The sequence below is a fragment of the Gopherus evgoodei genome, chromosome 3 (assembly GCF_007399415.2).
Source record: "Gopherus evgoodei ecotype Sinaloan lineage chromosome 3, rGopEvg1_v1.p, whole genome shotgun sequence".
Lineage (NCBI taxonomy): Eukaryota > Metazoa > Chordata > Testudines > Testudinidae > Gopherus > Gopherus evgoodei.
The window spans coordinates 141,881,617-141,909,598 of NC_044324.1; the positions used below are offsets into that span (position 1 = coordinate 141,881,617).

The window sequence follows — 27,982 nt, forward strand, 5'->3', positions numbered from 1 at the left end:
TATTAGATGGTAAGCATTTGGTGGCAAGGACTGTCTCGCTGTATTTGTACAGTGCTTAGCATTGGACATTACTGTAATACAAATAATTAATGGTTAATGATGTGGGGAAGGCTGAAACTGACTATACATAAAGCCAACAAAATAAAAGCAAAAGCTTTTCCCCCACTCTAATCTTTCACTTATGGAAAGCTTAAAGAGTACTTGTAAAGATACCAAAGAGTATTCAGGCAGAATGATTTACTTTGGTTACATATTTGTGCAAATTAAGCATGTGCGATTTCATGAAACAGTCACAGGAGGGCAGCAACAGATAAACAAATTGTTTTGGTTTTGATGGAAAGGAGATATGATAAAGCCTTCTAGCAGGCCAGAATTTATGACAATACTTTGTAAGACACAGTAGAAAAAACTTACTAGCCAAACAGATACAAATACCACTTCAGATTTTCTAAAAATCTATATTTACACAATTCTGTAACAGAAGCTGACTGAATATTTTACAATTGCACACAAATGTATTTGGCATGAATGTAAAAATGTATGGCATGGGGCACTCTACCATTATTTAGCGCTGCTCCCCATTGTAAATGACAGCAGGGCAGTTGCATAATCATGAAGGTTTTCACTCAGTACAGTCTTTGCCTGCACAGGAAAACTGCATAAGGCCCCAGATCCTGCAACAAGTAGCACATATACAGGCTGCAGAGATTTCAATGGGGCTCTGCACAATTGCAGCAGGGCCAAGGTCTAAGCATGTGTCTTTTTCCTACCATAGATGTAGAGGCCAGTTATAGAGGGACATATCATTCATTTTCTCACTTTTAACAAAACAACTGAGGGCACAATCCTGTAATGTGTTGATTATCCTGAACTCAGAGCTGAGGTTTCTCAGCTCCACACAAGATCCTTACTGATTATGCCAATGTTGGGAAGGATACATCATGCAGTGTACTTTTCCTCCCCATGTTTAGTTTTGTGGTAGTGGGTATAATCATTGTACAATTCCTTAAAGACTTCTCTTACGCCCATCTGTAGCGATGCATTTAAGAACTTGATGTCCCGTTCAATGCAAAGGTCTAGGATGTGATATATTCCCTCAGTTAGATGTTTCTTTACAGATGGATATAAGGTCACCTAGGAGGAGATGAACAAAATCCATGAAACTTTTTACTTTTCATCGTTAGGATACATCAAATGACTGGAAATAAAAGTACTGACAAGACACAATCCAAGGTATCAGCCCATCTAGACGGTGTAAAATATTAGATAATAAATTAGGTCCCCGATTCTGTAAACCTGATTTAAAACACAGCAGTAATGTATAATCCTGTATATTATGATTTGCACTGGTGCTGAGTGTTCAGGTATAGACTGTGTTATACTTGGGACAATTTGAAATCATCCCAACAAAAAAAAAACCTACAGTAAAATATTCTAAGATACCTATCCTGGAACTGGTTTTTCAGTAGCTTTTTGTATATCTTTCATATTCAGGAGATGGAACAATAGCCAACATATTAGCTGCTTGCTGCACACTGAAATCTGTTAGGGACAAGTCCTTCTGTGAGCCTACATCTAAAATGGAGAGTTTGTTTTGCCTCTTCCACTTTAATAAATGCATTTATCTAGCAACTTTTATCCCAGAATTTCAATTTGCTTTACAAGCATTAATTATGGAAGCCTTAAAGAACATCCTGTGGTGTGGGTGAGGTGGGGGTTTACTTGACCCATTTTAATCTTGCAGAACCCCAGGCACAGAGAAATTAAAGACTTGCCTAAAATCATACAGCAAGCTAATGGCAGAGCTGGGAATACAACCTCAGTCTCTTGCTGATCACTAGACATGCTGTCTGCCCACAAGTGCCATAATCCCCATAACAAAGCTCATCAAGGTTGACTCAAGTGTTTTGGGGCTATAGGCAAACTGGAACACATCCTGTGATCATAACCCACTCACTGAACATTTTACTGCCTTAGGTTCAGGTGGCCTCTGAAGCTGATCATGCTGTTCTTGCCACAGGAACAGGTCTTTTCTCTGCTGAATACTAAAATTAACTTGGTGCTCTAGACCTGTGCTTCTGTACTCCAAGCATAATGAAAACTGCATGAGAGGCTCTCATTTAAACTCAGAATTTTCCTCTCTTTCTCAGGCAAGTAATAAACTCTTCACTATGGAAGTGAACTTCTAATTACTCTATCAGATCCAGGCTCTCTTTCTGCCCTGAGGACACAGAGCAGTGAAGGGGCAGGTGCTGCTTTCTAAGAGGATGAAGAGTCAGCTGATAGCTGCATAGAAGGAACAGTATAAAATGCCACTATAATCGAGAAGTTGGGTCGAGTTCATACCTGGTGCAAGCAGATGCATCTGCAGCGGAGTTACACCACATCTGAATTTGGCCCCAAACCTTCCTGACTGTCTACGTTACAATGCAGTTCCCACTCATCACTGTCTAAAAAAGTTATGAGATTTAAACAGCTGCCACTGTGGGCTGGCAGTTAATTTGACCTATAAAAATTTTTATGGTCTATATAGTTAGCAAGACCAACTTGCATTACAGAACTCTTGATGGGGGATGGCTAAGTGTGTGAAGAGTTATTCCACCATTGCTGAATTATGCTACAGCTCAGAGATAACGCGTAAAAGGTGAGATCAAGCATATGGAAGAGGCTGCAGGTGTACCCAGGGCCAACGATGGCGTTTTCTAGGTTTATTTCAGAACAATTAATAAGGGTCTACATTTGTTGTGATAAATATTGATAAACTAAATTTTTCATCAGGGGAAACTGCCCTTTATGATTGAGAGAGTAAAACTGTGTGCAGCCTTTGTAAAAATCTACCTCAAAAAGGGGTTTCTCCTCTGTTCTTTCAGAGCAGCATAAGAGAGGTCACAAGTGCTTTCTAGCATGTATAGGCCCAACCCCTTTCCAACTGATCCTCTAAACACAAACCTCCATGTCACCAATTCAGTAAGTGTCCCACCAATTCATTAACTCTCCTCCTCCTGCTCCTCATGCTCAATTATTCTATTAACATATGAATCCCCAAACCAAAATTCATTTGTGCAGTTAATCATAATAAACAAACTAGTTAGACATATGGTTACACTGCCCACTTTAGCAAAAGTCTCAAGAGGCCTTACACTCTAATACAGAATCAAAGAATTTGAAAATGTCCATATGTGAAAATTAAAACAGATGCCACTTTCTGAACAGTCAATGCTTCTCTAATTACCAAGCACAGCTACTGAGCAGGTTTTAAAGAGTGAGGCTTAGAAACAGTTAAACTGCATGTTCAAACCAAAGAGATTCAAAGTTAATATTGGACTGTTATTTGCAGACTTATGCTCTATATATGAAAGACTCTGTTCTGAAACACTGGGGGCTTATCTAAATGTAGGGTAACCATATTTGAACATTCAAAAAGAGGACACTCCACAGGGGTGTTGGCCCCACCCACAGTCCTCCCACGCTCCGCCGCCACGTCCTCACCACCGCACCTCTCCTCATCCCCTGGCCCACTGCTGGCTTGCTGCGAGCCTCCTCAGTCCCCAACTCACTGCTCACTTCCTCCCACCTGCCACTCACCTCCTCACTCCTCTGCCAGAAACCCCCATGCCCACGCCGAGAACCCCCACCTGCCACTGGCTTGTTGCTTGCCTACTCACCCCCACCCTCCCACCCACCCGCCCGCCACTGGCTCCCTCACTGCTTGCCTCTTCAACCCCGCTGCCCTTTTCACCTTCCCACTCACCTACTCAACCCCCATTGCCCACTGCTCACCTCTTCACCCTGCCCCACTCACCCCTCCTGCCGCAGGTCCTTCTGCCTCCTAGGATCAGGGGCAGCTGAGGGGTCTCCATGTGCTGCACCCACCACAAGCATGAGCTCCGTGGCTCCCACTGGCCGGGAAAAGTGCCAATGGGAGCTGCCAAGCGAGGCTTGCAGATGCCGGCAGCACACAGAGAACCGTCTTCCCCCCAACCCTCCCAACCCTAAGAACCAGAGGGACCTGCCAGGGGGTTAGGTGGGGAGTCCCAGCAGTGCTTATCTGGGGTAGCTCCCAGGAAGCATCCGGCAGGTCCCTCTGGCTCCTAGGATAGGGTCGGGTTGGAGGGCTCTCTGCCCCCTGCCAATGCCTGCAAGCCCCACCCCTGCAGCTCTGATTGGGCAGGAGGGAGCCAGTGCAACACGCAGAGACCTCCTCCGCCTCTTTGCCTAGGAGCCACCCATATTGCAAGCTGCTACTGGCAGGCGGGCGCCAGGAGCTGCCCCAGGAAGCACTGACAGCCCCGGGAATTTGGACTTAGGGTTACCATACATCCATATTTTCCCAGACGTTTTTAGCTATTTAAAAATTCTTCTCGGATGGTGATTTAAGAGCTAAAAAGCTGGACATGTCTGGGAAAATATGGATGTATGGTAACCCTACTAAATGAAGAGTTAGTTCCTCACAGTAGCCTGCCGTGCACTAACTCTGTGTGGACCCTGCTGCCATGCACTAACATCTCCATAGTGTGCTCTGATCTACCTTGTTTTGAAATGGGGGTAGATCAAAGCTCACTAGGGACTTTTACTGCACAGCAGCATAGTCCACGTGGACAGTTAGCATGTGGCATGCTAGTGTGGGGTAGATTTTACACCCTAGCAAAGTTTAAGATCAAGTGATGCAATCACTTTTAAAAATTTTGGCCATACGTACTCTCTTACACGGAGAAGCTGCTCTTATTCAGAAACCACTGACTAGTGGGTTTTTCTGTTTGTTTTATGGGTTGCCCCTCCAAATGCTCTAGTAATATCTTCTGAGCAATGTTTGTTTATAGTTTTAACTCCTCTAATGGGGGGGAGGGGCTTGGAAAAAGCACCTTGCATTTACACTGACTTTGAATATTTCCCCCCATCCCTTTTCTTCACCCCTTCCTCACTTGGAGGCCTCACAGCTGCAACTGATAGCAAAGCGGGGTTAATCTGGTCTTGGGGTGGGGGGTGCAGTTTGTGGAAAAGAAAAGGAAAGGTACAAACATGAAAATTATTACAAAGAGTGAGAAAGTAGAAGCTGGCAGCTTCTGCTGAGGATGTGGAAACAGGTAGAGCAGATACCAGAGAGAGCACTGCTGTGAATGAGCTGCTGAACATTGCCAGAAAAACAGGTAGGGCAGGCATGCCACAAAAAAGTACACAGACAGAACTCTGAACAGCATGTGAGCAATTTGCAGAAGGACCTGGCAGCAACAACAGTTAGTCCTACTTGGGGAAAAAAGACAAGATAGGAGCAGCTGGATTTGTTAACACTAAAGTTATGCCCTTTGGGAGTTCCCTATGGCACTACTTCCAGTAACTCCTGTACTTCACCCATATCCAACTTATTGCTGGGAAGGGCTCTGGCTGCAGAAGTTTGAGGAAACTGATCATACTGAACATTACTTGAAAGGGTAGCCAAATTATATGGGTAGCTAAGGACAAAATAGTCTGTTCAGCCAACTGAAGGTTCAGGCAGCACAGGTGGCAGTCTCAGTAGCTGATACTCAAAGATTATCGTGTTAAAATGCAGCAGTACTTTGCAAGTATGATGTCAGTCTAGAGACAGCCTGAAGTTCTGCTCATGTGAGATGCAGCCCAGTGAGGCACCCAGTAAGCTGTACCGAAGTGGATTAAGCCAGACAACAACTGTGGAGATTTTTGATCCTACAGCAGTTGCTCCAGATGGCTGATAGGATTTGGATATTTGAACAGCAGCCAAGGACAGCAAGATAAACCCGCCTGGCTGGACGAGTGCAGAAAGGTACCTGAATATCAATGGATCAGGCCCAGAGAAGCTAGTACACAATGCAGTTCTTGTAAAGACTTCGCTACAAAGCAGCCCTTAGCACTAGTACTCTCTAGAGCCTTAGCTGGGGCAATTTCAATAACCAGAACATCAGTAATTAGGGTAAGTAGGCAAGATATGGAGCAGCTGTGTGTCCAACACAGAAAGGAAAAAGGCCCAGATGAGGTTTTAACCTAGGACAGGGAGACATGTAAAACCCGATCATTAGCACAAATTAATTACCAGAGGATTTTGCAGGCTTTGATGGACACAGGCAGTGTTCCAGGTTAGCCAATTTGGATTGCATTGAACAAATTAGTAATTCAGAAATTAAATCTGGCTGTAAGGCGCTACTCCATTGTAGATGTCTTTCTGACTCTGCAAGAGCAAGAATATTTGCTTTCAGTAGAACTGGGGAATGACCTTCCATATGATTTGATGTTGGATGAGGGGGCCAATAGAGTGGGGTTGACTTTTCAGCTATCTTGGAGAGCAATCACTCGAAGGAAGTATTGCTATTTGAAGATTTGTTACCCAGGGAGCCCAAAACACGGGTGAAGGAAATGTTTGACAGCAGTGTTACTGAAGCTGGTGGTCATACCTGACAGGGAGCTTCCCTGTGGTCTGGCAGAGTTGCAGATTGTAAACAATATTCTTAAAGGTCTGTATGAGAAACTGGCTTTTATTTATGGGGAAATAAGCGAACAACCTCCTTGTGGAGCATTGTTTTTCAATCTGATCAGATTGGCAAACATTTATTCTAAGTCAAACTTCTTTGACACCTGTGATTTTAAATTTACTACAAGAGTAAAAGAAAAAAAAAGTATCAATAGTAATAATGATAGGCTTACACAATTTGTGTGTGTCTGTCTGACAAGGAATACCTGACCTTCAAGATTAAGGGCGTACAGGGAACAACAGAGTGAGATTGTTTGATTTAGATTGTAATAAAATTTTAGATTGTAATAAAATTTTAACATCCCTCTTCCGCCACCTAATTGCCTTTCACGACCCCTCCCTTACCCCACCCCCAACCTCCCTCTCCCCTCCCATCGCTGTAATCTACGTCAAACATTACGGGGTTACACTGGCACAGCTACAGCGCTGTAGTGATGCTGCTATAGTTCCCATAGTGCAGACATGGTCTGTGTGCATGCAGCAGACTAAGCATGTGTGTTCTCAGCATCTCACCCCATCCTGGTACAGCGTGCCTGTGCCAGGCACTGAACATGTTCATTCCCAGCTCCCGACCCTGGTTTCAGCACTGTGGGGGCAAGTTTTGAAAAGAGGTGTGCATGCAGGGAATTTAGGGGGAGGCAAATTTGAAGCCTCCCCTACTGCACAGCTTGGACCCCTCCCCACCCTCTCCAATTTCCCCTTTTCCCCTAGCAGCACCACATTTGCGGTGTGGTGGTGGTGGGAGCTTCAGGACCCTTCCCCACTGTTGGAGGCAACATGGGGAAGGAGGGGGGCTCTGGATTCCTTCCTCTGACTGTGGAGCAGTGGAAGGAAGGGGAACCCCAGAGTCTGTGAGGGACTCGCAGGAAGAACTGAGAGGGATAGAGGAACTTGAAAGGGGTGGGAGAAGAGCAAAGATGGCTCCATTTCCTTTCTCCCCAAGCATGTCCCTGGAGGGGAAGGTACCCAGTTTTCCCCCTTTCTGGTTCTGCTCTGTCTGCACTTCTGAGCCCCTAGAGAACAAAGGTCTCTTTTGAGGACGATCCCTTGTTCACTGAGGTATTATAGAAAAGCTACTTTTTTAGAAACTCAGTTCTTAGTCAAAGATCTAGTCATCAAACTGGGCTTTCAAACAGTGTTTGGCTGTTCCCTTCCACTAATAATGAATATCATCTGCGAGTGTGCTGGACCCTCAGGAGCTATAGTGCACAGCTCTAAGGGGTGAAGGCTGGCAAAGCAGAGAGCGGGGAAGCTGCAGATCAGGAACCCCATGATCAAATGACCTTTAACGCCTGCTCTCCTTTGTACACACTCAATTCCATTGTTCAGGAAATGGTTGAGGAGGATGTAACCATCCTAACTGCTTATTGCACTCTTTCCTCTGTTTAATTAATGTCAAATTCTTGGCAGTACTTCTAAAGATTAGAGACTGGTTATAGATTTTAGAACACTAACTTATCGCTCTCAAACCAGAAGTTTTAGTCTGAGGGTAAAACGTGCAAGAGAAACTCATACAGAATGCAGGCAGACAGCAAGGCATAAGATGTGCAAACACAGTCTCGGATAACTGCCAAGAGCAGGGCTCAAACTCAGCGCATAGGTGTCCTCAGGTTTAATGACCACTGCATGTCACCTTTCACCACTCACCTTCTATGAGAACAGGCTGCCTACAAACTCTGACTTCAACAGAGCCCTAGTCTTGCTGCCCATGTGACTCTCTCTTTGGTTCATCAGAAAGCTCAACCTGACCTGAAGTAGTAAACTTTATACTCTAACTTTTTCAATACCACTTCCCCAAAGGGGCAGTGGGTGTCATGTACTAGCCAAGATAATTCCAAGCACCTGAGATCAAGCTGGGGAGAATTAGAATCATGGTTTGAGCCCCAGGAGCAAAACAAAAAACCACCACACCAGAAGAACCAGGTGATTTTGTAAAAACAATTTTTAAAGGGGTACATCATCTCAGGAACCTTTGCTCAAATGACCACAAATCTGGACCACTAGCCCTACCCTAGCTGAACCTCATAGGGATGTAAGTTCAAGACATCCAAGTCAGCATGTGGATTTTAGAAAATTTACAATAGTTGTCTTTTAAACAGTAAGTGACTCTCAATCTGAACCTTATAATGACTTTAAGGTGGATGACTGTGTATTACCTTCTGCAGTTCAATCACGTATTGGGCCACTATGAAGACAGAAAACACTGTGAACTCCTCTGTTTTTGCAGCAATGTGACTATACATCCTTTCTATCAAGTGTGCACATTTCAATACAACTCCAAACTCATCCGTGTTCCCTAAAACAGAGATCAAAGTGTGGTTCAAAATTAGAGATTAAAAAAATTGCTATACAAAAAACAAACTTCAAATAAGACCAACAACTAGCCAGCCACGGATTCATATTTTGGATTTGACAAAATGCATTTGGCTGGCTAGTTGTTGGTTTAAAAGCAACTGTGCCCTTATGAAAATGAACACTCCCATACAACACTTTATAGATTCTCTTTCAAGGGCAATGGTAAGAATAAAAAGGCATAAGGCTGTTTATACTAGGATGCAGCCAACTTTTGTTGCATGAATTGAAGCAGAGAGAAGGGTGGGGAAGGTACCTCTCATGTTCCAGCCCTCTGCCCACTTAACGGGAAAAAGAGCAAAAACATCGGAATTTTTTTTTAAGTGCCACTTACAGAATACTTTAAAAACTAGATGGGACCGAGGACTTGAATTTTAAGGAACAATCCTTCACTGACAGGCATGAGATAACAGAAATTAGGGAGGAAAGTGGGGGGAAATCTAGGCATGCATCTTGTTTTTTATTATTACAATAAGTCTGCAGGGATAGACCAAGTGAATCTAAATCACAGGATTTCCTGAATCTGTGGCTTTCCACTGATTCTTCTCCTTGGAAAATGTGGATATTACTGAAACGTATAAGCTCAGCTTTTATGCCATGGGTTCACCAATGTAACATTCCTCTCCCCCCTTTGGAATATTTTAGTGTACACTTGCGCCTCTCTCTCTCTCTCACTCACACACACACACTGGGGTAAATTTCAAAGCAGCGAACTTGGTTTTAGCCACGTGAATTAATGGAGTCAAATAAGTAAAGCCCAAGTAATACTTTAAACATTTACAAGATTCTGGTTTTGTATCTAACACACAGCAATGAACATGTAGTCTGGAGCATAGCTAACATCTGCAACACAGAGCTTTGTTTAGTAGCACATCTATAAAGCCCTCTCCCAAGTGCGCTAGTGTAAATCAGCAGCATTTGGAGCCATTACACCAGAAAAAACATGCTTTTCCTAACACCATCACTGACCTTATACAATGAGGCTACTGTGGTTGTTTCTGAGTGAGAATGCAAAGGTGAGGGAGAAGAACTGAAATAAGGTACAAGGAGCCTTGCCCTTGGCTGTGTTGTGTCAGCCAAGGTCACAGTTCAGAATGGAAGCACTATGCTAGTCTCCCAGGATGCAGCCTGGAAAGAACCTTTCAAAGAGTGTCAGAGCGCAGATTGCTACGTGGCTCATCCTCACTTCTGCCTATGTGAGCTTTTGAGCCATGATCTGGCCCTGGGACTTTGTTTTAACTTCTAATGTTACACACTGCCTGCCCTGTCCTGCATATTCTTCTGTGCATTGCACCCAATCAGAATCGGGTATGTTAACGAAAATGATGACACAGCACCTCTGTCTCCTTTCTGTCGCCCCTCGTGCATAACAGAAACAACCAGCCTATTGAAGCTGTTCAGGAAAGATGGAGCTGCTTTTAGCATCACCTGCAAGAACATCAAATGAAAGAGGATCAGATAATACCTAATGCAGTACAGAAAAAGGCTTTGAGGATGGTTCCTTTATTAAAGCAGCACATGCAACATGACATGCAACACCCCAAAATAAGAGTGGATATCTGTGCATTAAAGGAAGGTACATTGACTGTAAGCACTACAGGGAAGGGACTGTCTTTTTGTTCAGTTTGTACCGCTGCTGGCACAATGGGGTCCTGGTACCTGATTAGGGCTGGTAGGTGCTATGGTTAATACAAATAATTATAATCATCTCAAAGTAACCCCACATCTACAAAGCAGAAGTTGAAAGTGATGCTAGTTTAATGCTCTGAGGCATTTACTGTCATCTGTATGGAACCAATGCTTGCCAAAGGGACCAGAGATTTAAGTACTTATTTATCTGAAAATGGTTTAGAAAAATCGGCTTTCAGCTGACATAGGCACTAGAGGGAAAATTTTCAAAAGTGACTTACACAGCCAGGTGCTTAAGTCCTACTAATCTTCAAAAGTGCCTATATCATTTTTTTAAACATGGAACTTAGGCACTTTTGAAAACTTTGCCTTAATCTAACTTTAGAGGTTTTGTGATAATCTGCTTCCAAATATTGGTTATAATTTCAGAACCTCTACATGTTTTCAACCTATGGTCACAGGTCAGGGATTGGCTTCTTAAAATTTCTGATTACCGGCCCTTCCCCGCCCTTCTCCCTTCACCTTAGAGTGACACTGCAGTATGGAAAACAGCACTTCATGAATTCCCAGGAAGATGCTCCCATACTCCTCCATCTTCAAATGATCCAGAGGGACAGTCAGAAGAATGCTGAATGCCAGTGTCACATGATGAGGATTGGAGAGATTCTCTTCTCCTTGCCTCAGCAGCACTGCTACCGTCTCCAGTATAGGAACAACAATGGTGGAAATCAGCAACTGGTCCCGACAAACCTCTTTGGTTTGTATCTATATGTGAAAGTGAAGACAACAACAAAGAATGTGGCTGTCTACAAACACCCCCTTCTTCCACACTAGAGAACTGTACTTTTGAATTTGAACCAGCAGGAGTACAGTAGCGCAAACTGCAACTGCATAAAGCCTCATCCATACTAATCAATCTGTTTTAGGCGCATGACATGCATCATATCCACACACAGCATTCCCTGAAAGCACTGCAGGGCCTGTGCATTGTCACATCTATCCCACAATCCCACAGAGAAGATGCATACAGAATATGGTAGACAGGGTCTATTTGCACCTGTTCATGTTTTTATACTGTTCCAGTGGATATTTCTGTCCTTCACAAACATTGATTCACCTACCACAAAGAGCAGGAGAAAAGCTCTCACAGGCATTGTAGGTGCCATGGCAGGGGATTCCCAGCCACCCCAAGCCACTGCTAGACAATCTCTGGTCCCAGAGGGTCAGACACTGTGATGGCAAACAGCAACACCACTACATTTGGGTGCAGCACAACACATTCACTTATTCAATCATTTTTATAGGCTCTTTTTATTTGTTGGCTTTTTGCTTTGCTGTAAGGCCAAACTAATAGTTTTTTCCTCCTCTGGATCAGAACAAGCATTGCCCAGGCCTGGGGAGAGGCAACTCTCTAAGCCTCTCCATGTAACCTAGCAAGACGCTCTCAACTCCTACACAATGCAGTGCAGCCCCAAAGTGACGGTGATGTTAATGAATGAGCATTTGTGCCATGCCAATATACAGGGATATACTTGGGGAAATTTGAGCCAAACAGCGTAAGTGGATTCTAGCCAAACTGATGTCAAATGCAGATTTATTTATTTTTTTAAATATATTTCTGTGTATGTTTCAGACACAATAGCTACAGGCTCTGTCAAACAAAAGGGATAGGTAACTTATACTGTGGGAGTTACTTACAACTAGAGCTGTGATTATCTGTGGGCTGGTAAACCAGAAAGCTCTCTCTTTCTCTCCAGTTAATGGGCAGCCGAGCAGCACTTTGATTAGCGTAACAGCTGACAATACTTCCTGCAAAAAATGAACAAACTATCACTGCAAAAAGATAAATACACTCACTTGAAATACGGCATCTCTCAGTACAAACATTATCAGCAGCTCAACAGAATGTGTGCTGAGCAATAATAGCATTCTGTACTGTCTAGTATAAAAGCAAATCATGACATTAAAAAATGATAAAATAAAGGCAGATCAACTCATGTAGCAGCCATTATAGATAATAGAGGGAAGTGGTGTGAACATAGCTTGAGCCTGCCATATAACCAGCATAATGTTTTATAAGCCAACACGTGATGACATGTTACCTGATAAGAACTAAGATGAAAACATAGAAAATGAATGTATTTCAGCCTCACAGCAGGGCCATCCCGGGGGGAGGGGGGTAAGGGAGTGGGGTGATTTGCCCCAGGCCACGGGCCCCACAGGGGCCCCCACGAGAATACAGTATTCTATAATATTGCATGAATGAAGTTCATGGAATGAACCAGCTTCCTGGTAAGCACCTACATAATTAAGGCAATTTGTTCTGGGTGCTGAGTCTCGAGGACTCTACTGGATAACACAATAGGAAACAAAATTAAAGCTTTTATTTGGCCAGCTTGTCATGTTAGAATTAACACATAGGAGTCGACTTTGAGCATTGTCTACAGGAACTCACTGATGTGAGACTCCTGTTCTTCTTCGAGTGATTGCTCATATGCATTCCAGTTAGGGGTGTGCGCGCCGCGTGCACATTCATCAGAGAAACTTTTACCCTAGCAACACTCAGCGGGTCAGCTGGGCACCCCCTGGAGTGGCGCCGCTATGGTGCCGAATATATACCCCAGCCGACCTGGCCACCCCTCAGTTCCTTCTTACCGCCCGTGTCAGTCGTCGGAACAGTGGACTGGAAGGGGGCAAATATAGTGCCCATCTATAAAAAGGGAAATAAAAACAACCCAGGAAACTACAGACCAGTTAGTTTAACTTCTGTGCCAGGGAAGATAACGGAGCAGGTAATTAAAGAAATCATCTGCAAACACTTGGAAGGTGGTAAGGTGATAGGGAATAGCCAGCATGGATTTGTAAAGAACAAATCGTGTCAAACCAATCTGATAGCATTCTTTGATAGGATAACGAGCCTTGTGGATAAGGGAGAAGCGGTGGATGTGATATACCTAGACTTTAGTAAGGCATTTGATACGGTCTCGCATGATATTCTTATAGATAAACTAGGAAAGTACAATTTAGATGGGGCTACTATAAGGTGGGTGCATAACTGGCTGGATGACCGTACTCAGAGAGTAATTGTTAATGGCTCCCAATCTTGTTGGAAAGGTATAACAAGTGGGGTTCCGCAGGGGTCTGTTTTGGGACCGGTTCTGTTCAATATCTTCATCAACGATTTAGATGTTGGCATAGAAAGTACGCTTATTAAGCTTGCGGACGATACCAAACTGGGAGGGATTGCAACTGCTTTGGAGGACAGGGTCAAAATTCAAAATGATCTGGACAAATTGGAGAAATGGTCTAAGGTAAACAGGATGAAGTTCAATAAAGACAAATGCAAAGTGCTCCACCTAGGAAGGAACAATCAGTTTCACACATACAGAATGGGAAGAGACTGTCTAGGAAGGAGTATGGCAGAAAGAGATCTAGGGGTCATAGTAGACCACAAGCTTAATATGAGTCAACAGTGTGATACTGTTGCAAAAAAAGCAAACGTGATTCTGGGATGCATTAACAGGTGTGTTGTAAACAAGACACGAGAAGTCATTCTTCCGCTTTACTCTGCGCTGGTTAGGCCTCAACTGGAGTATTGTGTCCAGTTCTGGGCACCGCATTTCAAGAAAGATGTGGAGAAATTGGAGAGGGTCCAGAGAAGAGCAACAAGAATGATTAAAGGTCTTGAGAACATGACCTATGAAGGAAGGCTGAAGGAATTGGGTTTGTTTAGTTTGGAAAAGAGAAGACTGAGAGGGGACATGATAGCAGTTTTCAGGTATCTAAAAGGGTGTCATCAGGAGGAGGGAGAAAACTTGTTCACCTTAGCCTCCAATGATAGAACAAGAAGCAATGGGCTTAAACTGCAGCAAGGGAGATTTAGGTTGGACATTAGGAAAAAGTTCCTAACTGTCAGGGTAGTTAAACACTGGAATAGATTGCCTAGGGAAGTTGTGGAATCTCCATCTCTGGAGATATTTAAGAGTAGGTTAGATAAATGTCTATTAGGGATGGTCTAGACAATATTTGGTCCTGACACGAGGGCAGGGGACTGGACTCGATGACCTCTTGAGGTCCCTTCCAGTCCTGGAGTCTATGAGTCTATGAAGGATGCGTACTTCCATATTGCCATCTTTCCACCACAAAGGAAGTACCTTCGCTTTATGACCAACCACCAGCACTTCCAATTCACAGTCCTCCCCTTCGGCCTCTCCACGCCCCCAAGGGTGTTCACGAAGTGCATGGCCGTCGTTGCTGCCCACCTCCGCCGGCAACAGATACATGTGTTCCCATATCTGGACGACTGGCTCCTCAAGAGGTCCTCTCAGTCTCAGGTATGGCAGTATGTCAATATAGTTACGGACCTATTCTCCTGATTGGGACTACTCCTCAACACCGAGATGTCCACCCTGCTCCCCACGCAGAGGCTGGACTTCATAGGGGCAACACTGGACTCCACTCAAGCCAGGGCCTACTTGCCTCAGCCCTGCTTCCAAGCGATCGTATCGATCATACAAAGCTTACAGGCCTCCCCGATCACCTCAGCTCGCACTTGTCTCGGACTCCTGGGGCATATGGCCGCATGTACTTATGTGACAAAGTATGCCAGGCTCTGCATTAGACCCTTCCAAACGTGGCTCCATTCGGTCTTCCGCCCGGGCAGGGGCCCTATAGACGTCCTGGTGACAGTTCCCCCCAGTCCCCTCTGCTCCCTCGATTGGTGGCTAACTCCATCCCTGGTATGCGCAGGGATGCTGTTCCATCCACAGCCACCGTTGATGACCTTAACGACGGATGCGTCATCCCTCGGTTGGGGGATCCACCTAAGTCACCTGCGTACCCAGGGCCTTTGGTGTTCCCAGGAGCTGACACTCCATATAAACGTCCGGGAGTTGAGGGCAGTCCGCCTTGCCTGCCAGGCGTTCCAACAACATCTGCACAGCCGTTGTGTTTCAGTGTTCACGGACAACACAACGGCCATGTAATACATCAACAAACAAGGAGGGACCAGCTTGTCTCCCTTGTCAGGAGGCCATTCAACTCTGGGACTTCTGTATAGCCCAGTCGATAGATCTAGTGGTGTCCTTTCTTCCGGGGGTCCAGAACGCTCTGGTGGATCGGCTCAGCCGATCCTTTCTATGTCACGAGTGGTCAATAAGACTGGACGTCATCCATTCACTCTTCCGGAGGTGGGGATTTCCCCGCATAGACCTGTTCGCCTCCCGCTCGAACAGGAAGTGCCAAGAGTTCTGCTCTTTTCAGGGTCTCTCCCCGGGGTCGATCACGGACGCATTCCTCCTGTCGTGGAGGCACCACCTGTTGTATGCTTTCCCTCCATTTCCCCTGGTGCACAAGGTCCTGTTAAAGCTCCGCAGGGACAAAGCGCATCTGATCCTGATTGCACCTGCATGGCCCAGACAGCACTGGTTCACCACCCTGCTAGATCTGTCCGTGGACACCCCAGTTCCCCTCCCTCTCCTCCCAGACCTGATCACACAAGACCACGGCAGGCTTCGTCACCCAGACCTGTGAGCCCTCCACTTCACGGCGTGGCTCCTGCATGGCTAAACGCAGCGGAGTTGAGCTGTTCCACTCTGGTTCAGCATGTTCTCCTCAGCAGCAGGAAGCCTTCCACCCGCTTCATGTACTTGGCAAAGTGGAAACACTTCTCTTGCTGGTGCACAACTCAGGGCGTTACCCCTTCGGAGGCCTCGATCCCCACGGTCCTAGACTACCTCTGGTACCTTAAGCAATAGGGCCTGGCGACATCCTCTCTGAAGGTGCACTTAGCGGCCATATCCACTTTCCGGCCAGGCGAGGGTGGCCACTCTGTGTTCTCCCACCCCTTGGTCTCTCAGTTCATTAAGGGCCTAGAGCATCTCTATCCCCCCGTACGTCTCCCTGCCCCTACCTGGGATGTTAACTTGGTCCTAACCAGGCTCATGCTCCCGCCATTTGAGCCACTAGCGACTTGCTCGCTCCTGTACCTACCATGGAAAACAGTCTTCCTGGTGGCCATTACATCGGCCAGGCGGGTCTCCGAGCTGAGAGCTCTCACGGTGGACCTGCCATACACTCTTTTCCATAAAGACAAGGTACAGCTGCGCCTCATCCGGCGTTCCTCCCTAAGGTGGTGTCTGCCTTCCATACCAACCAGGACATCTTCCTCCCGGTCTTCTTTCCAAAGCCCCACTCTTCTTGACGGGAGCAGCATCTACACTCCTTAGATGTACGCAGGGCACTCGCCTTCTACATTGAGCGAACAAAGCCGTTCCGAAAGTCTCCCCAACTGTTTGTGGCGGTAGCGGAACGGATGAAAGGCCTGCCAGTCTCCTCCCAGAGGATCTCCTCCTGGGTGACTGCATGCATCCGCGCATGCTATGACCTAGCTCATGTCCCTTCGGGCCACCTCACAGCGCACTCCACTAGAGCTCAAGCGTCATCAGCCGCCTTCCTGGCGCATGCCTATCCAGGAGATATGCCGTGCAGCGACCTGGTCATCGGTCCACACCTTCACCTCGCACTACGCGCTGGTCCAACAATCTAGAGATGATGCAGCCTTTGGCGCAGCGGTTCTGCATACTGCCACATCTCACTCCGACCCCTCCGCCTAGGTAAGGCTTGGGAATCACCTAACTGGAATGGATATGAGCAATCACTCGAAGAAGAAAAGTCGGTTACTCACCTTTGTAACTGTCGTTCTTTGAGATATGTTGCTCATATCCATTCCACACCCGCCCTCCTTCCCCACTGTCGGAGTAGCCGGCAAGAAGGAACTGAGGGGTGGCCGGGTCGGCTGGGGTATATATTCGGCGCCATAGCGGAGCCACTCCAGGGGGTGCCCAGCCAATCCGCTGAGTGTTGCTAGGATAAAAGTTTCTCCGACGAACGTGCATGCACACACCTAACTGGAATGGATATGAGCAACACATCTCGAAGAACAACAGTTACAAAGGTGAGTAACCATCTTTTATTGGGAACTAGAGTGCTAAATGTCTGGGGATCCTACTGAAAGCTTTCTTCACAGGTAGCAAGTTTCTCTCTTTTTCAAAGTGGATTCTATCGATCTCAGGTATTTCTAGGGCACTCTTCATCACAGTATCTAAGCACCAGATTTATTGCCATGTAAGCTACCATGAGTGTGCAGCATAACACAGAAACACATTTGAAGCCAAACTCCTATTTCTTCCTCATTTCAGTCTTTCTTCCTGCCAATTTTATCAGATACCATCCATGTTCTATTACAGTTCTTCAAGCCATGGAGAGACAACTAAAGAAAATAAGTAAGAAATAAACTGAAAGTTCCCTACTTTAGGATTTTGTTTCCAAATATTGCTAACTTCAAGTCCTTGGAGCACCAGCCTCATCATGACACAGAACTCTTCAGTAGTGCAGCTCTCCACCAGCTGGGTCATCAATTCTGTCAGCTGCATTTCTAGATCTTGAATCACCTGGACTGTGGTGCCAGGGCCTGCATATTCAAGAGACACAAACAAATCTGAATTGCTTATCCACATTGGACACGACCATAAAAAAACCCTTTCAAAAATCAAGCCTTGAAAAGGAGCTCTCTGTGTGTGTCTTTTTAATGTTCACCCGCACAGAACTGCTTTCTCCTATCTACCACAGCAGCAGTTTAGTTCAGAACATTCCCATCCTGTTTATCCTGCAGTCATTATCTTGATTAAATGCCTTCACTCTGTGAAAACACTAATGAGGCTTGTTCACGAACTAGGGGAACAAGCTGATCACAAGCTGCAGAATATTAGGGTATTGGGAGGAGAACCACACAAGACATGAACATTACTTGACAAAGCTTAGATCTCTGTTAAGCAGTGACCATGTCTCCTACATATTAAGTCAAAGATTATATTATTTATGACTAGTTTAAATTTTAGTTTACTTTGCAAGCATATTTATCTGCTCCACAAACACCCCAAATGTAGCAGTAACTCCTGGGATTAGTGGCAAGATTTTCTGAGGAGAAAATTTTAATCTGTTTAAAGCCTGGCACTTCTACAGCACATTTCATCTGAGAATCTCAAAGCATTTTATCACCATTAATTATGCCTCTGCACTAAATAAATAGGATACCAGCTTTGTACAGGAATAGAGTGCAGTAGAGATGTTAAGAGGGAGTCAGCAGAAGAGCCAGGGTCAGAATTTGGCAATCCTGACTCCCAGTGCTGTTTTAACACTTACATCATACTGCCTCCTATGGTGAATTCTGTAACTGGAAAGAATTGAGATACACAGCATATAAGAGACAGACTATAAGAAATATTATACACAGACACTATATAAAAATCTATTAGCAACTCAACTAGCAAGAGTTTCAGCCAGGCTCACAAACAGATTTACAAAAAGGCTTCTCCATACAGAATTGTTCTACAATTACTCTGTTAGGGATTAAGTACATTTGTGATTTCCTAACAACTAGGGAGTAATATAAATTTGTAAGATCACTGTAGCAGCAAACTAGACTAAATCAAACCTTTCAGGCATCAAAGACAAAAATAATATTGCTAGGGTTTTTTTGGTACTACTACACTGCACATGTGCAATGTCAGTATAGGTTATATTTTAAATGAGGGAACATGGTGGCATAGTCGTTAGACCACATTGGCAGTCAGAAGACCAGGCTCCCCTAATCCCAGTTCTGTCACTGGCTCACTGTGTGCAAGTGACAAAGGGTCTGGTTTTCAGAGAGGAGCTGAGTACCCACAGCGACCAAGGACTTTGCCTGGAGTATATTGTGTTCAGCACCTCTGAAAACCAGGCCAGTAGTCTTTCTGTTCCTCAATTTCCTCACCTTTAAATGGAGATGATACTTATCTATCTCTGTAAGGCCCTCTGAGATCTTCAGATGAAAAGCGCTGAGTTAGTTAACTAAGCCAATCCATTAACTCCTTCGGTGCTAGCTGCTATACCAGATACATAGACCAAAAAATGCATCTTCAGAGCAGCCCCCAAAAGTTTGACCACATTTGGTGAATTGGTCCTAATCAGAATATTTTTACAAGGGTGTTTCTCAATGCCTTGGGCCATCATTTATAGAACACCGTAGTATCATTTTTAAAAGGACTTAGGGCTACATTTTCAAACCTTGATGGATTTGTGTCACAAAATATACACATGCACACACAAAACATGTATTAGCATACGCAAAATACATATTTTTGCATAAAAACAGAGCACTTAGGCATATGAGTAACTATTTCTGTGAAAACAAGGAGACCAAAATAACTACGTGGCTGACATCCACAAAGACTTCCAGAGGAGACCACTATCAAGACAGGTCAACATTGCATCCCAGTCATGACAACAGTTTCCCTCTAAAAGCTTCCTTCCCCCCCCCCTTCTTTTTTTTAATTAAAGATAGAACCCATTTGCTGATGGGCTAGCATAAGTGGATATCTCATGATTTTCTCAAGAACTTCTTGGATGCTTTTACCCACCCCTGTATTCCAAAATTAACAGAGGAGCTTAAGAAAAAAAAAAAAAAAGCTCTGTACCAGCAAGTAGTTTTTTTACAGCATGAAACACAGTGAGCGCAGTCTCTTCTCCAGGATACAGATCTGTTACTGAGCAAAAAACAGTTAAAAACTGCAAGGCAGAGTGAAGGAACTGGAGATGGCCTCCTGCAGAGGTCAGCTCTCTCAGTATCTGAATGTAAAACTTTTGGTACAGTTCAGTGTGAGAATACTCCCGATATTTTCCTGGGTCTTTAGGATTCTCTTGCTCGCCTTCCATTTTCATAAAGCCGCCCATGGACAAGTAGCTCAGATCTGCTTTCAGTAGGGTTGTGACAGATGGGATGAATGCCAAAGGCAAAGGCTGGTCTTTGGTGAGGTTTCTAAGACAGAGTTGAATGGCTGTTCCTGTCTGGAGGACAGTTGGCTCCAACAAAACAGACAGCATTTCTGTCAATTTCTGTTTCTTCTCTGACTGCTGCTGGAGGTACAGAGTCAGAACATGGCAGAGTGTGGTTAGTGGCACTAGGAGCAGCTGACTGACTGCAGTGTTCCAGGGCTTGCCTCTATCTGCATCAGCATATGGTTTGCAGCTCGCTAGGAAAAAAGTGAACTTTTCCAAATTGAGTTTCAGACTCTGACTCTTTTCAACTATCATCTGAAGAAAACATTCCAAAAAGGTTTGGATTACCTGGAGAAATTCTGCCCAGTCGGGAGTGGTCAAAACATCAGCAAAGCACTTGCTGGCTGCAAGCAGGGCAGTCATGACAGCCTCAAGGGCATCACTGGCATGAAAAACTTTAAAGATGGAATTGACACTTCTGCCAGTCTGTAGGCATGTCAGGAGGTGGAAGCAGGTGATTAGAAACTTCAGTGATAGCAACTTACTGCAAGAGACGTTAGCTCTGGTATTGACTACCAAGGACAGCAGCAAGAGAAAACAACGGGCATGGTCTGAAGGAAAAAGACTGTCAAGTTTCAAGGCAGAAATAATCTCTAGCAAATGCAAAAAGCCTTCTATCTGATCTTCCTCCAAAGTAATGGGGGAACCAGCCCTTGTTAACAATAATATATGTTGAGCAATTTTTTCCATTGTTGTCCAGCAATGGAAGGCTTCATCCTTTGATTGATTGTTTTTTGACTGTGCTTCCACCATGCCAACCATTTTGCAAGATGAGAGGACTTCCTCATGCCATGGTATATTATCTGCAGACAGCTGTTGAATAGGCTGATCTGCGACGCCCTGAGTAGCAGAACACAGCACACTAGCGCACTGCTGAATAACACTGGTTATAAAAGCACAGTGCAGCACCTTAATTTCTGGAAGAAAAGTACTATGCAGCAAAGCCTTAGAAACCTTTTCAGCTGTGATGAAGGAATCCTGATCTGCAGAAACTCCCAGAGCTTTAGTTGATGATAAAATCTTCAGAAGCACATCAGCAACATACTCTACATCTTTCAGAGAAAGATGAGGAATCAGGATTGTTAGATTTGAGACTACAAGGTACCAGTGTGCAGCTGGGTAGGTGAGAGCATTTATTGCACTAATGTTGCCATTCCAAGGTTCTGACTCTTCCATGCTCATGCTTGATCTTCCAGAATGAAGGATGAAAGCTGCGGCACGCTGCAAGGTGTGAAGATCAGCTTCAGTCCGAAAACTGGTTTGCATTAAGATCTTTTTTATTTTCTGAAGCATGAGCAATTCTAAGCAATATTTACTAGCTGAACAGAAACTACTGGAGAGTCTCACTACCCTCTTCCAACACTGTCTATCCACGCCAGGGAGAAGGGCTGAGAAGTCCCAGCTCTCTGCAGCACACTCAGTAACACCACCAGCTGCTTCAGCCAGCCGAGACACATATTTGCTGCAGTTTATACTAAGCAGAGTGTCAAGCTCCACCCATGTGTAGACAAGGAGGAGTGCAGAGTCACTGACCTTCTCTAGCCAAAGCCCTGGTTTATTTTCCTCTGCCCAGTGTTCCTTCAATAGGCCCAGCAATGGCTGGATTACCTCTCTCTGCATCTTGTCCAACAGACTCTGAGTGTGAAGGACAACAGGTAATGGGGTGACGTTATCCAAACTCTTCATGTTGAAGAGAAAAGTGTGCAGTACTGAGCTCACAGACAACAGCTTCAGTGCCATGTCAGAGTCATCTTTAACATCAGGAATTATTCGAGTCTGACACTTCTCCAGTATGAGGAACAAAATATCCAGAATCTGGCTGGGTGGCAGCTCAAGGAGGCATTCACCAAGTTTTTCTGTCAGCCCAGCAGACAAGACTGGCAGCCTTAACTCATCAGCAGCTGGACGGCAGATCACAGACAGAACCTCTTCAAAGAGTTTAGGGAACTGTCGCAGCTTTGTGTAAGTCTGAAACATGGCACTTATGAGAGTTTCCTGGGGCTTCTTTGTACGTGGCTCAGAGACCTCTGCATCAATCCAAGCTGAGGCCACTAGGTCATCCAGATCAGGCTCGACAATTAAATGATTTAACGAAATCAAGGCCTTGAGACACCTAAACCAAGCTGGGATGGAAGCCTGTGAGTGATTCACCAACATTTCTGCCAGTTTGCGGTAAAACTGGAATTGGGTCTCTTTGTGCCTGATCCGGTCAGCAGCAACATTATAGATATCGTTGCTGAGCACCAAGTTCAGGAGCTGTTCCACAGCAAGCAGTTCTGTGCTCCAATCTACTGGCGAGAGCGTCTCCTGCCATAGATCCTCCTGCAGGTGAGAAATCCTTAAACAGCCAAAAAGCCTGGTGAACATGTGGAAACAGACCATGTGGTTTTCTGCCTTGCAGTAAGAGTCCAAAAAGAGCTTATAAAGCAGAGGTACTGAATTTGCTACTATGATCACCTGGAGTGTTGGTTCACAAAAGCTAGCATCACAGAGCTTGGACAGCACTGTATTGACAGGCAGCAGAATAGTTTTAAGAGCCCTTTTCTTTTTCTCTTGTGGTTGCCTTTCTGACAGGAGCTCCTCTCTGTAAGAGGACAAGAGCTCGGGCTGGAAAATCCCAGCCTGCAGCACAGCCTCTACTTGGTTTCGGATTTCCCGGCTCAGATGCTGACGTACACGGCCGTCATCGGCTGGTGTCCACACTCTGGCCATAAGCAAATGCCTCAGGAGCAGACATGGTTGAAACAAGTGGCTGGTCACTTGCCCAAACACACGATTTGGGTTGATCTGCTGCCTCTGAATCAGGAGGTACTGAGCAAAGGTCAGCTGTAGGACATCAAACAACTGGGAGGTCACAGCATCTTCTAAGGTCAGCAATTGACAGGCCAGCCAGCAGAGCTTGCTTAGGAGATTCACCATCAGCTCACATTTTGCTGTATAAATGATGGCGAGAGGCGGAGTGGAAAGGATGCCCCTGCAGCAACTCAGCACTGTGCCAACATTTCCATGGGATTTTTGAACACAGGTCTCAGATATCCTTTCATTTATGACCTGAGGATTTAAAATAAATAAATAAATATATAACTATATAAACCAACATCCCATCACTATCAATCTCGCACACAGAAACAAAGGTCATTGGAGAACAGACAACATAATCTTCTATGTGCTGGACAACTCTGGCTGGACACATCAACAGCACTTAAACAATCATAAGTAACAGAAGACATAGGAGGACATAGATTCACCAGTGGTCATTCCTTACCCCAGGCATAGACAACTGATCATATTCAGACTGTCAATTCTTCAGGGTAGGGACCGTGTCTTTGCATGTGTTTTCACAGCATATGACATGAGGCCCCCATCCTGATTGCCTACTGTAACAGGAATAACAACAGCAGCAATAATGATGCATGATAGTCCACCTCATTCTAACAGTGAGGAAACTTACTTAGTGCTGCAGAGAAAAGAAAGGCAAGATGCTCTCCCCATCCCAACAAGGCCCCTGCCAACAGGGGGGAAATTCCTTCCTTATCCCAAATTGGACAACCTATTTAGCAAGGATCTCCACTAGTAAGCAAATAATTCCACTTATGGCTCTTTTACAGTACATGATCTCCCAGAGTTCCCTGTATTAATATACATTTGCAAGACTTTAACTCTCTCTCACATGAGTAGTCTGAATGAAGTCATCTAGGCTACTTGTGAGAAGAGGAATTGCCTGACTGGGTCTTTACTTACTAACCAAAACATTTAATCCTGTTCCATCCCTGATGGTTTGGGGAGGGGAAAACCTATGAGAGAACATCCGAGTATGAGGTTATTGGGAAGTGTTGTTGCTTTCAATCTTTGTTCTCCAGCAATATCAGCTGTCTTGCAACAGAGGGGATAGAAGAGAAAATAAATACAATGGCCTAAAAATGTAAGCTAATTATCCATAAGTATTTCATACTATACCTCACTCTAAAAGGAAGAATCATATTGTATCACATACTGCACTGGAATTTATCACCTAACAAAGAGTATGGTTCGAGTTACCTGTGCAGTCAAAAAGCTGAGGTTGATTGTCTTTCCATCCTTTAAGAGATTCTGTAGTTTTCTGCTATGGAGAATGTTATCCAGGTATGTCCAAAGTTTCTCAACAATTTCATCCTCCAGTTCAAGTTTCTTGTTGTAATATGAAACCAATGCATGGCTCACCCAATCAAGTAATACCTGTGTTATTTAAACAAACAAACAAAAATATACAGCTATGGGTGATCATCTTTACCTCTATGGGAAAACATTAAAGAACTCTAGTAGCCACTTCACACCTGAGAACTGTGTGGACAGATGCCTATGAAGAATGAACTCGATGGGGATGCAAAAGTCTGTCTATGCAGTTCTCCAAACAGGATCAGGATTTAAATTTGTAAGTTTCTAAACTCAATTTTGGCCCCCTTAGCGCTCTAACCTTCAGAGTAAAGCTAATTTCAAGAGTGAAAATGCTGGGTTCCTTTCAGCTTCTCGTAAACCAGCAGAGAAAATTTCTCACATGAATTTTTTATATCAGTGAGGACATTTTTGAGTGAGGGAATTTATGAAAAGAATTGGTGGATTTTCACTTCAAAAAAATTGTTCTAATTTCCAAAATGCAAAAACAGCTTGTCCTAAAGATTGCAAGTTTATTTAAAATCTTGATCCCCAAATAGAACAATTGCACAGGCCTGATTTAACTTGTTTGGAATTCCTATTTTTTCAGTGTCTCTCACTCTCTGTATATATGTATATTGTAAGCCTTCGAAGCTTTGCAATTAGTAGAGCTTACAAAATCCTTGGGCAGTGCCTGCTTTGCTTACAAGGTGTACAGACATAGTCCACGTACTACAGGGTCTACAGAACAAACTGGTATATCTTGTAAAATCCACAATCACCACTACACAGTTACAAGCGCCAAAGGCCCTGTCTGACTTGTAAAGGATTATAAGTGTCATAATAAGTCAGCACTGAACTTTCAAGATCCATGGCTTACAAGCTCCATGCTGACCATTATGGAGCTTCACAACTCTTATAAAGCCTTCAGACCTACAACTATAGTTAAGGAAGAAGCGCATACTGTAAACCAGTGAGCCAAATAGCTCTCAATCAAGGAAACAATCTCTCTTAGCAAAGACAATGGAGTTTTTAAATTCTGTGAGACAATTAATAAGAGAATTTTAAAATTATTAAAGCCACTGAAGCCAAGTCTCCCAGAGGAGTAAAGAGGAAGCCTTCAACTTCTGCTTCATTTTTGTACATAGATGTGAATTAAATAAGATTTTTCTTAATTTGTTTCCAAGTTCTTAAAGAAGATACTTTGAAATAACATTTTAAAAGTTTCAGTTTTCTTTAAAAAGAAAAAGGAAATTTAGACAAAAATCATTAAAATACAATTAAATTGTATAATGTTGCGCACTTAACTGTTCCATTAAAGGTTAATTTCATGTTTTAAAGTGATTCACATAGCAATTTAAAAAAACACTTTTACAGAACCTTCTTGTGCTCAGTTCTCAACTAAAATGCTAGCTGGTTTGATAGCTGGATCAACAGACATAGGCCACCGAACTATGTAAGGTTTGCCCCTCTCATGTGAAAGGGGCCACAAGTCCCAGAAATCAGCTATTTGCAAGGAACAAAAAAACAGGTCACAGGGTCAAAACATGGTATCAAGAAAGGAATACCGAACAGAGAACGTGCTGGACAATACCCACTACTCCAAGGAAGAATCCAAGGTCATGCTGCCCAGAATCACACAGATAATGTGCCAGGAAACAGGTCTCAGCCACAGAGAACTCCCCACCAGCAGCCCAATTTCCCCCTACTGGACTGGTGGATGGTCATTTTAGCTAATATCAGGAGAAGGCTGGCAAGACTTTGCGGGGCCATGTAGGAGATGTGATGAAAGATGCTAGCCTTACAACTCTGGAGACAGGTCTTCAGTTTATCTACAGAACAAGTATAGCAAGGGCACTGCAGCTCTCCCCACTCTGCCCCATGAGCATGTCCCAATCCTGAATTGGAAAGACCATCTTTAGATGTGAGACGGTAGTTCATTCTTTAGCCCATTCTATACTTGGCCTTTCTGCTGAAGCCACCACACAAAACTTCCATATAACTGCCACTTCAGTGTGATGGAGATTAAAACCTATTAGGAAAGGGACTGGGCTACTTCCCAACCAACAGCAACAACTTTCAGTTAGTCCCTATTACAGCTATATTTGCACCAGTGCCTACAGGTGAAAGGCTATCCAATGCATCATTCAGCCTCTGAATCAGCTTGGTCTCCACAGCAATGGATTGGTACATTTTTCTGTATTTGACAATTAAAATATTTTTTTAAAACATACTTGTTCTTTATTTGGAAGAAAGCACTGATGGGAAATCCATGCAAAGTGAGCTAATTTGATCTTGTCTTCCCAAGAGGTTTTTGCACTTTTCAGCTTCAGGTGAATTCCAGAGTAAATTGCAGCCATAGAGACTACTACTGTATCTGAAACCTCAAATATTCATAAAAATTAGATGCATTTTAAACAAACATTAACCAGAAGAATTTAAGAATACTAGAATTAACAGTTACTTCTCTCTATTAAAGTAGACTCTTCTTTGGACTAGCCCTATGTTCACTCAGCTTTACAATATGAGAGACCTGGGTTTGAGTTTGATACCCAGGTCTGGTCACTGAGGATCCAATCCACTGAAGTCAGTGGAAACAGCACTGGATACCAGACAAACAAGAGCTGGGAAAACTTGGAAGACACCACCACAAACTGGGCCTTTTTATGAGAGAGGCTGAATTACCAACCATTCTTCTGTAAACCACAGGAAGCTGCACATACCCAGCACTTCTCAGGCTCAAACCCTACATCCAATGCCTAATTTGTCCTAAGGTTTGCATGGGCTGAGCCCCAGCACCTCTAGGCTTGGCAGTACATAGCTCCTGCACCTCTGGACTTGCTGCATCAGATATGAACGTACAAAAGTTGCTTGAGCACCAGCAGCTCCTCCATTACAAAGTCAGCACTGCCAATGTCCACATCTGAACAGCACCCACCCCTCCAAAGGTGAACCAGGGGTGGGTGGACCAGATTCAGTTATGTCCAACCTCCCACACGGGGCAAGTGCCAGCTGCTGCAGCCGCCGCCGCCGCCGCCACACACCAGACCCACCTGAGACCACAGACCCCACCCCAGGCCCGCAACAAGCTTCGGCTCGGGCCAGTGTGAGCTCGCCCCGCTCTGAGACACTATGTCCAGGCCCGGCGATGCAGCCACACGCCGGGGGACCCTTCCCGGGCTGGGGCTCACACCGCTCCGACCACGCCGCGCCCCGAACCACCGAGCCCGTTCCCGGCTCCTCCGCCCCAGCGCGGCCGCCCCGGGCTCAGCTCGCTCACGCCTCTCACCCCCCGCCTCGCGCGGGCTCCGTCCTCACCCGGCCGCGGCTCCCCGAGTCCCCGCGCACACGTGCTTCCGCCCCGGTCGCCCCGTGGCCTTTGCCCTTCGCCAGCTCAAGGCGCCAGGCAGCGCTAGCCGAGCGCCGCGGCGAAGGCCTCCCATTGGTGGTGGGGGGGAATGCTCCACGCATGCGCCATGGCGCCGCCCCAGCCCTCCTCGCTTTAGCTCGCTC

General features: G+C 44.9%; 1 protein-coding gene across 5 annotated transcripts; it reads right to left on the reverse strand.

The window, feature by feature from the left end:
• Positions 1 to 438: 438 nt before the first annotated feature.
• URB2 (URB2 ribosome biogenesis homolog) lies at positions 439 to 27,862 on the reverse strand. 5 transcript variants are annotated; one of them, XM_030556866.1, is made up of 10 exons: positions 27,788 to 27,862; positions 26,704 to 26,846; positions 24,377 to 24,553; positions 19,978 to 23,389; positions 17,773 to 17,933; positions 12,161 to 12,271; positions 10,985 to 11,227; positions 10,171 to 10,261; positions 8,638 to 8,777; positions 439 to 1,134 (listed from the first exon to the last, which is right to left on the reverse strand). In XM_030556866.1, the coding sequence occupies exons 2-10, from the start codon at positions 26,827 to 26,829 to the stop codon at positions 940 to 942; spliced, it is 4,656 nt and encodes a 1,551-aa protein (XP_030412726.1). In that variant the 5' UTR covers positions 26,830 to 26,846; positions 27,788 to 27,862; the 3' UTR covers positions 439 to 939. The 5 variants fall into 5 exon arrangements, with proteins under 5 accessions (XP_030412726.1, XP_030412727.1, XP_030412724.1 ...); XM_030556867.1 differs by having other exon boundaries at positions 26,704 to 26,853; positions 27,788 to 27,832; XM_030556864.1 differs by having other exon boundaries at positions 26,704 to 26,853; positions 27,759 to 27,824.
• Positions 27,863 to 27,982: the final 120 nt, after the last annotated feature.

Coding starts and splice junctions, on each gene's coding strand:
- URB2 (XM_030556866.1), bottom strand. CDS start 26,829: ATGGCTGCAATTTACTCTGGAATTCACCTGAAGCTGAAAAGTGCAAAA. Junction 24,554..26,703: donor TTCTTCCAAATAAAGAACAA/GTATGTTTTAAA, acceptor TAAATAACACAG/GTATTACTTGATTGGGTGAG. Junction 23,390..24,376: donor TCAGCTTTTTGACTGCACAG/GTAACTCGAACC, acceptor TTAAATCCTCAG/GTCATAAATGAAAGGATATC.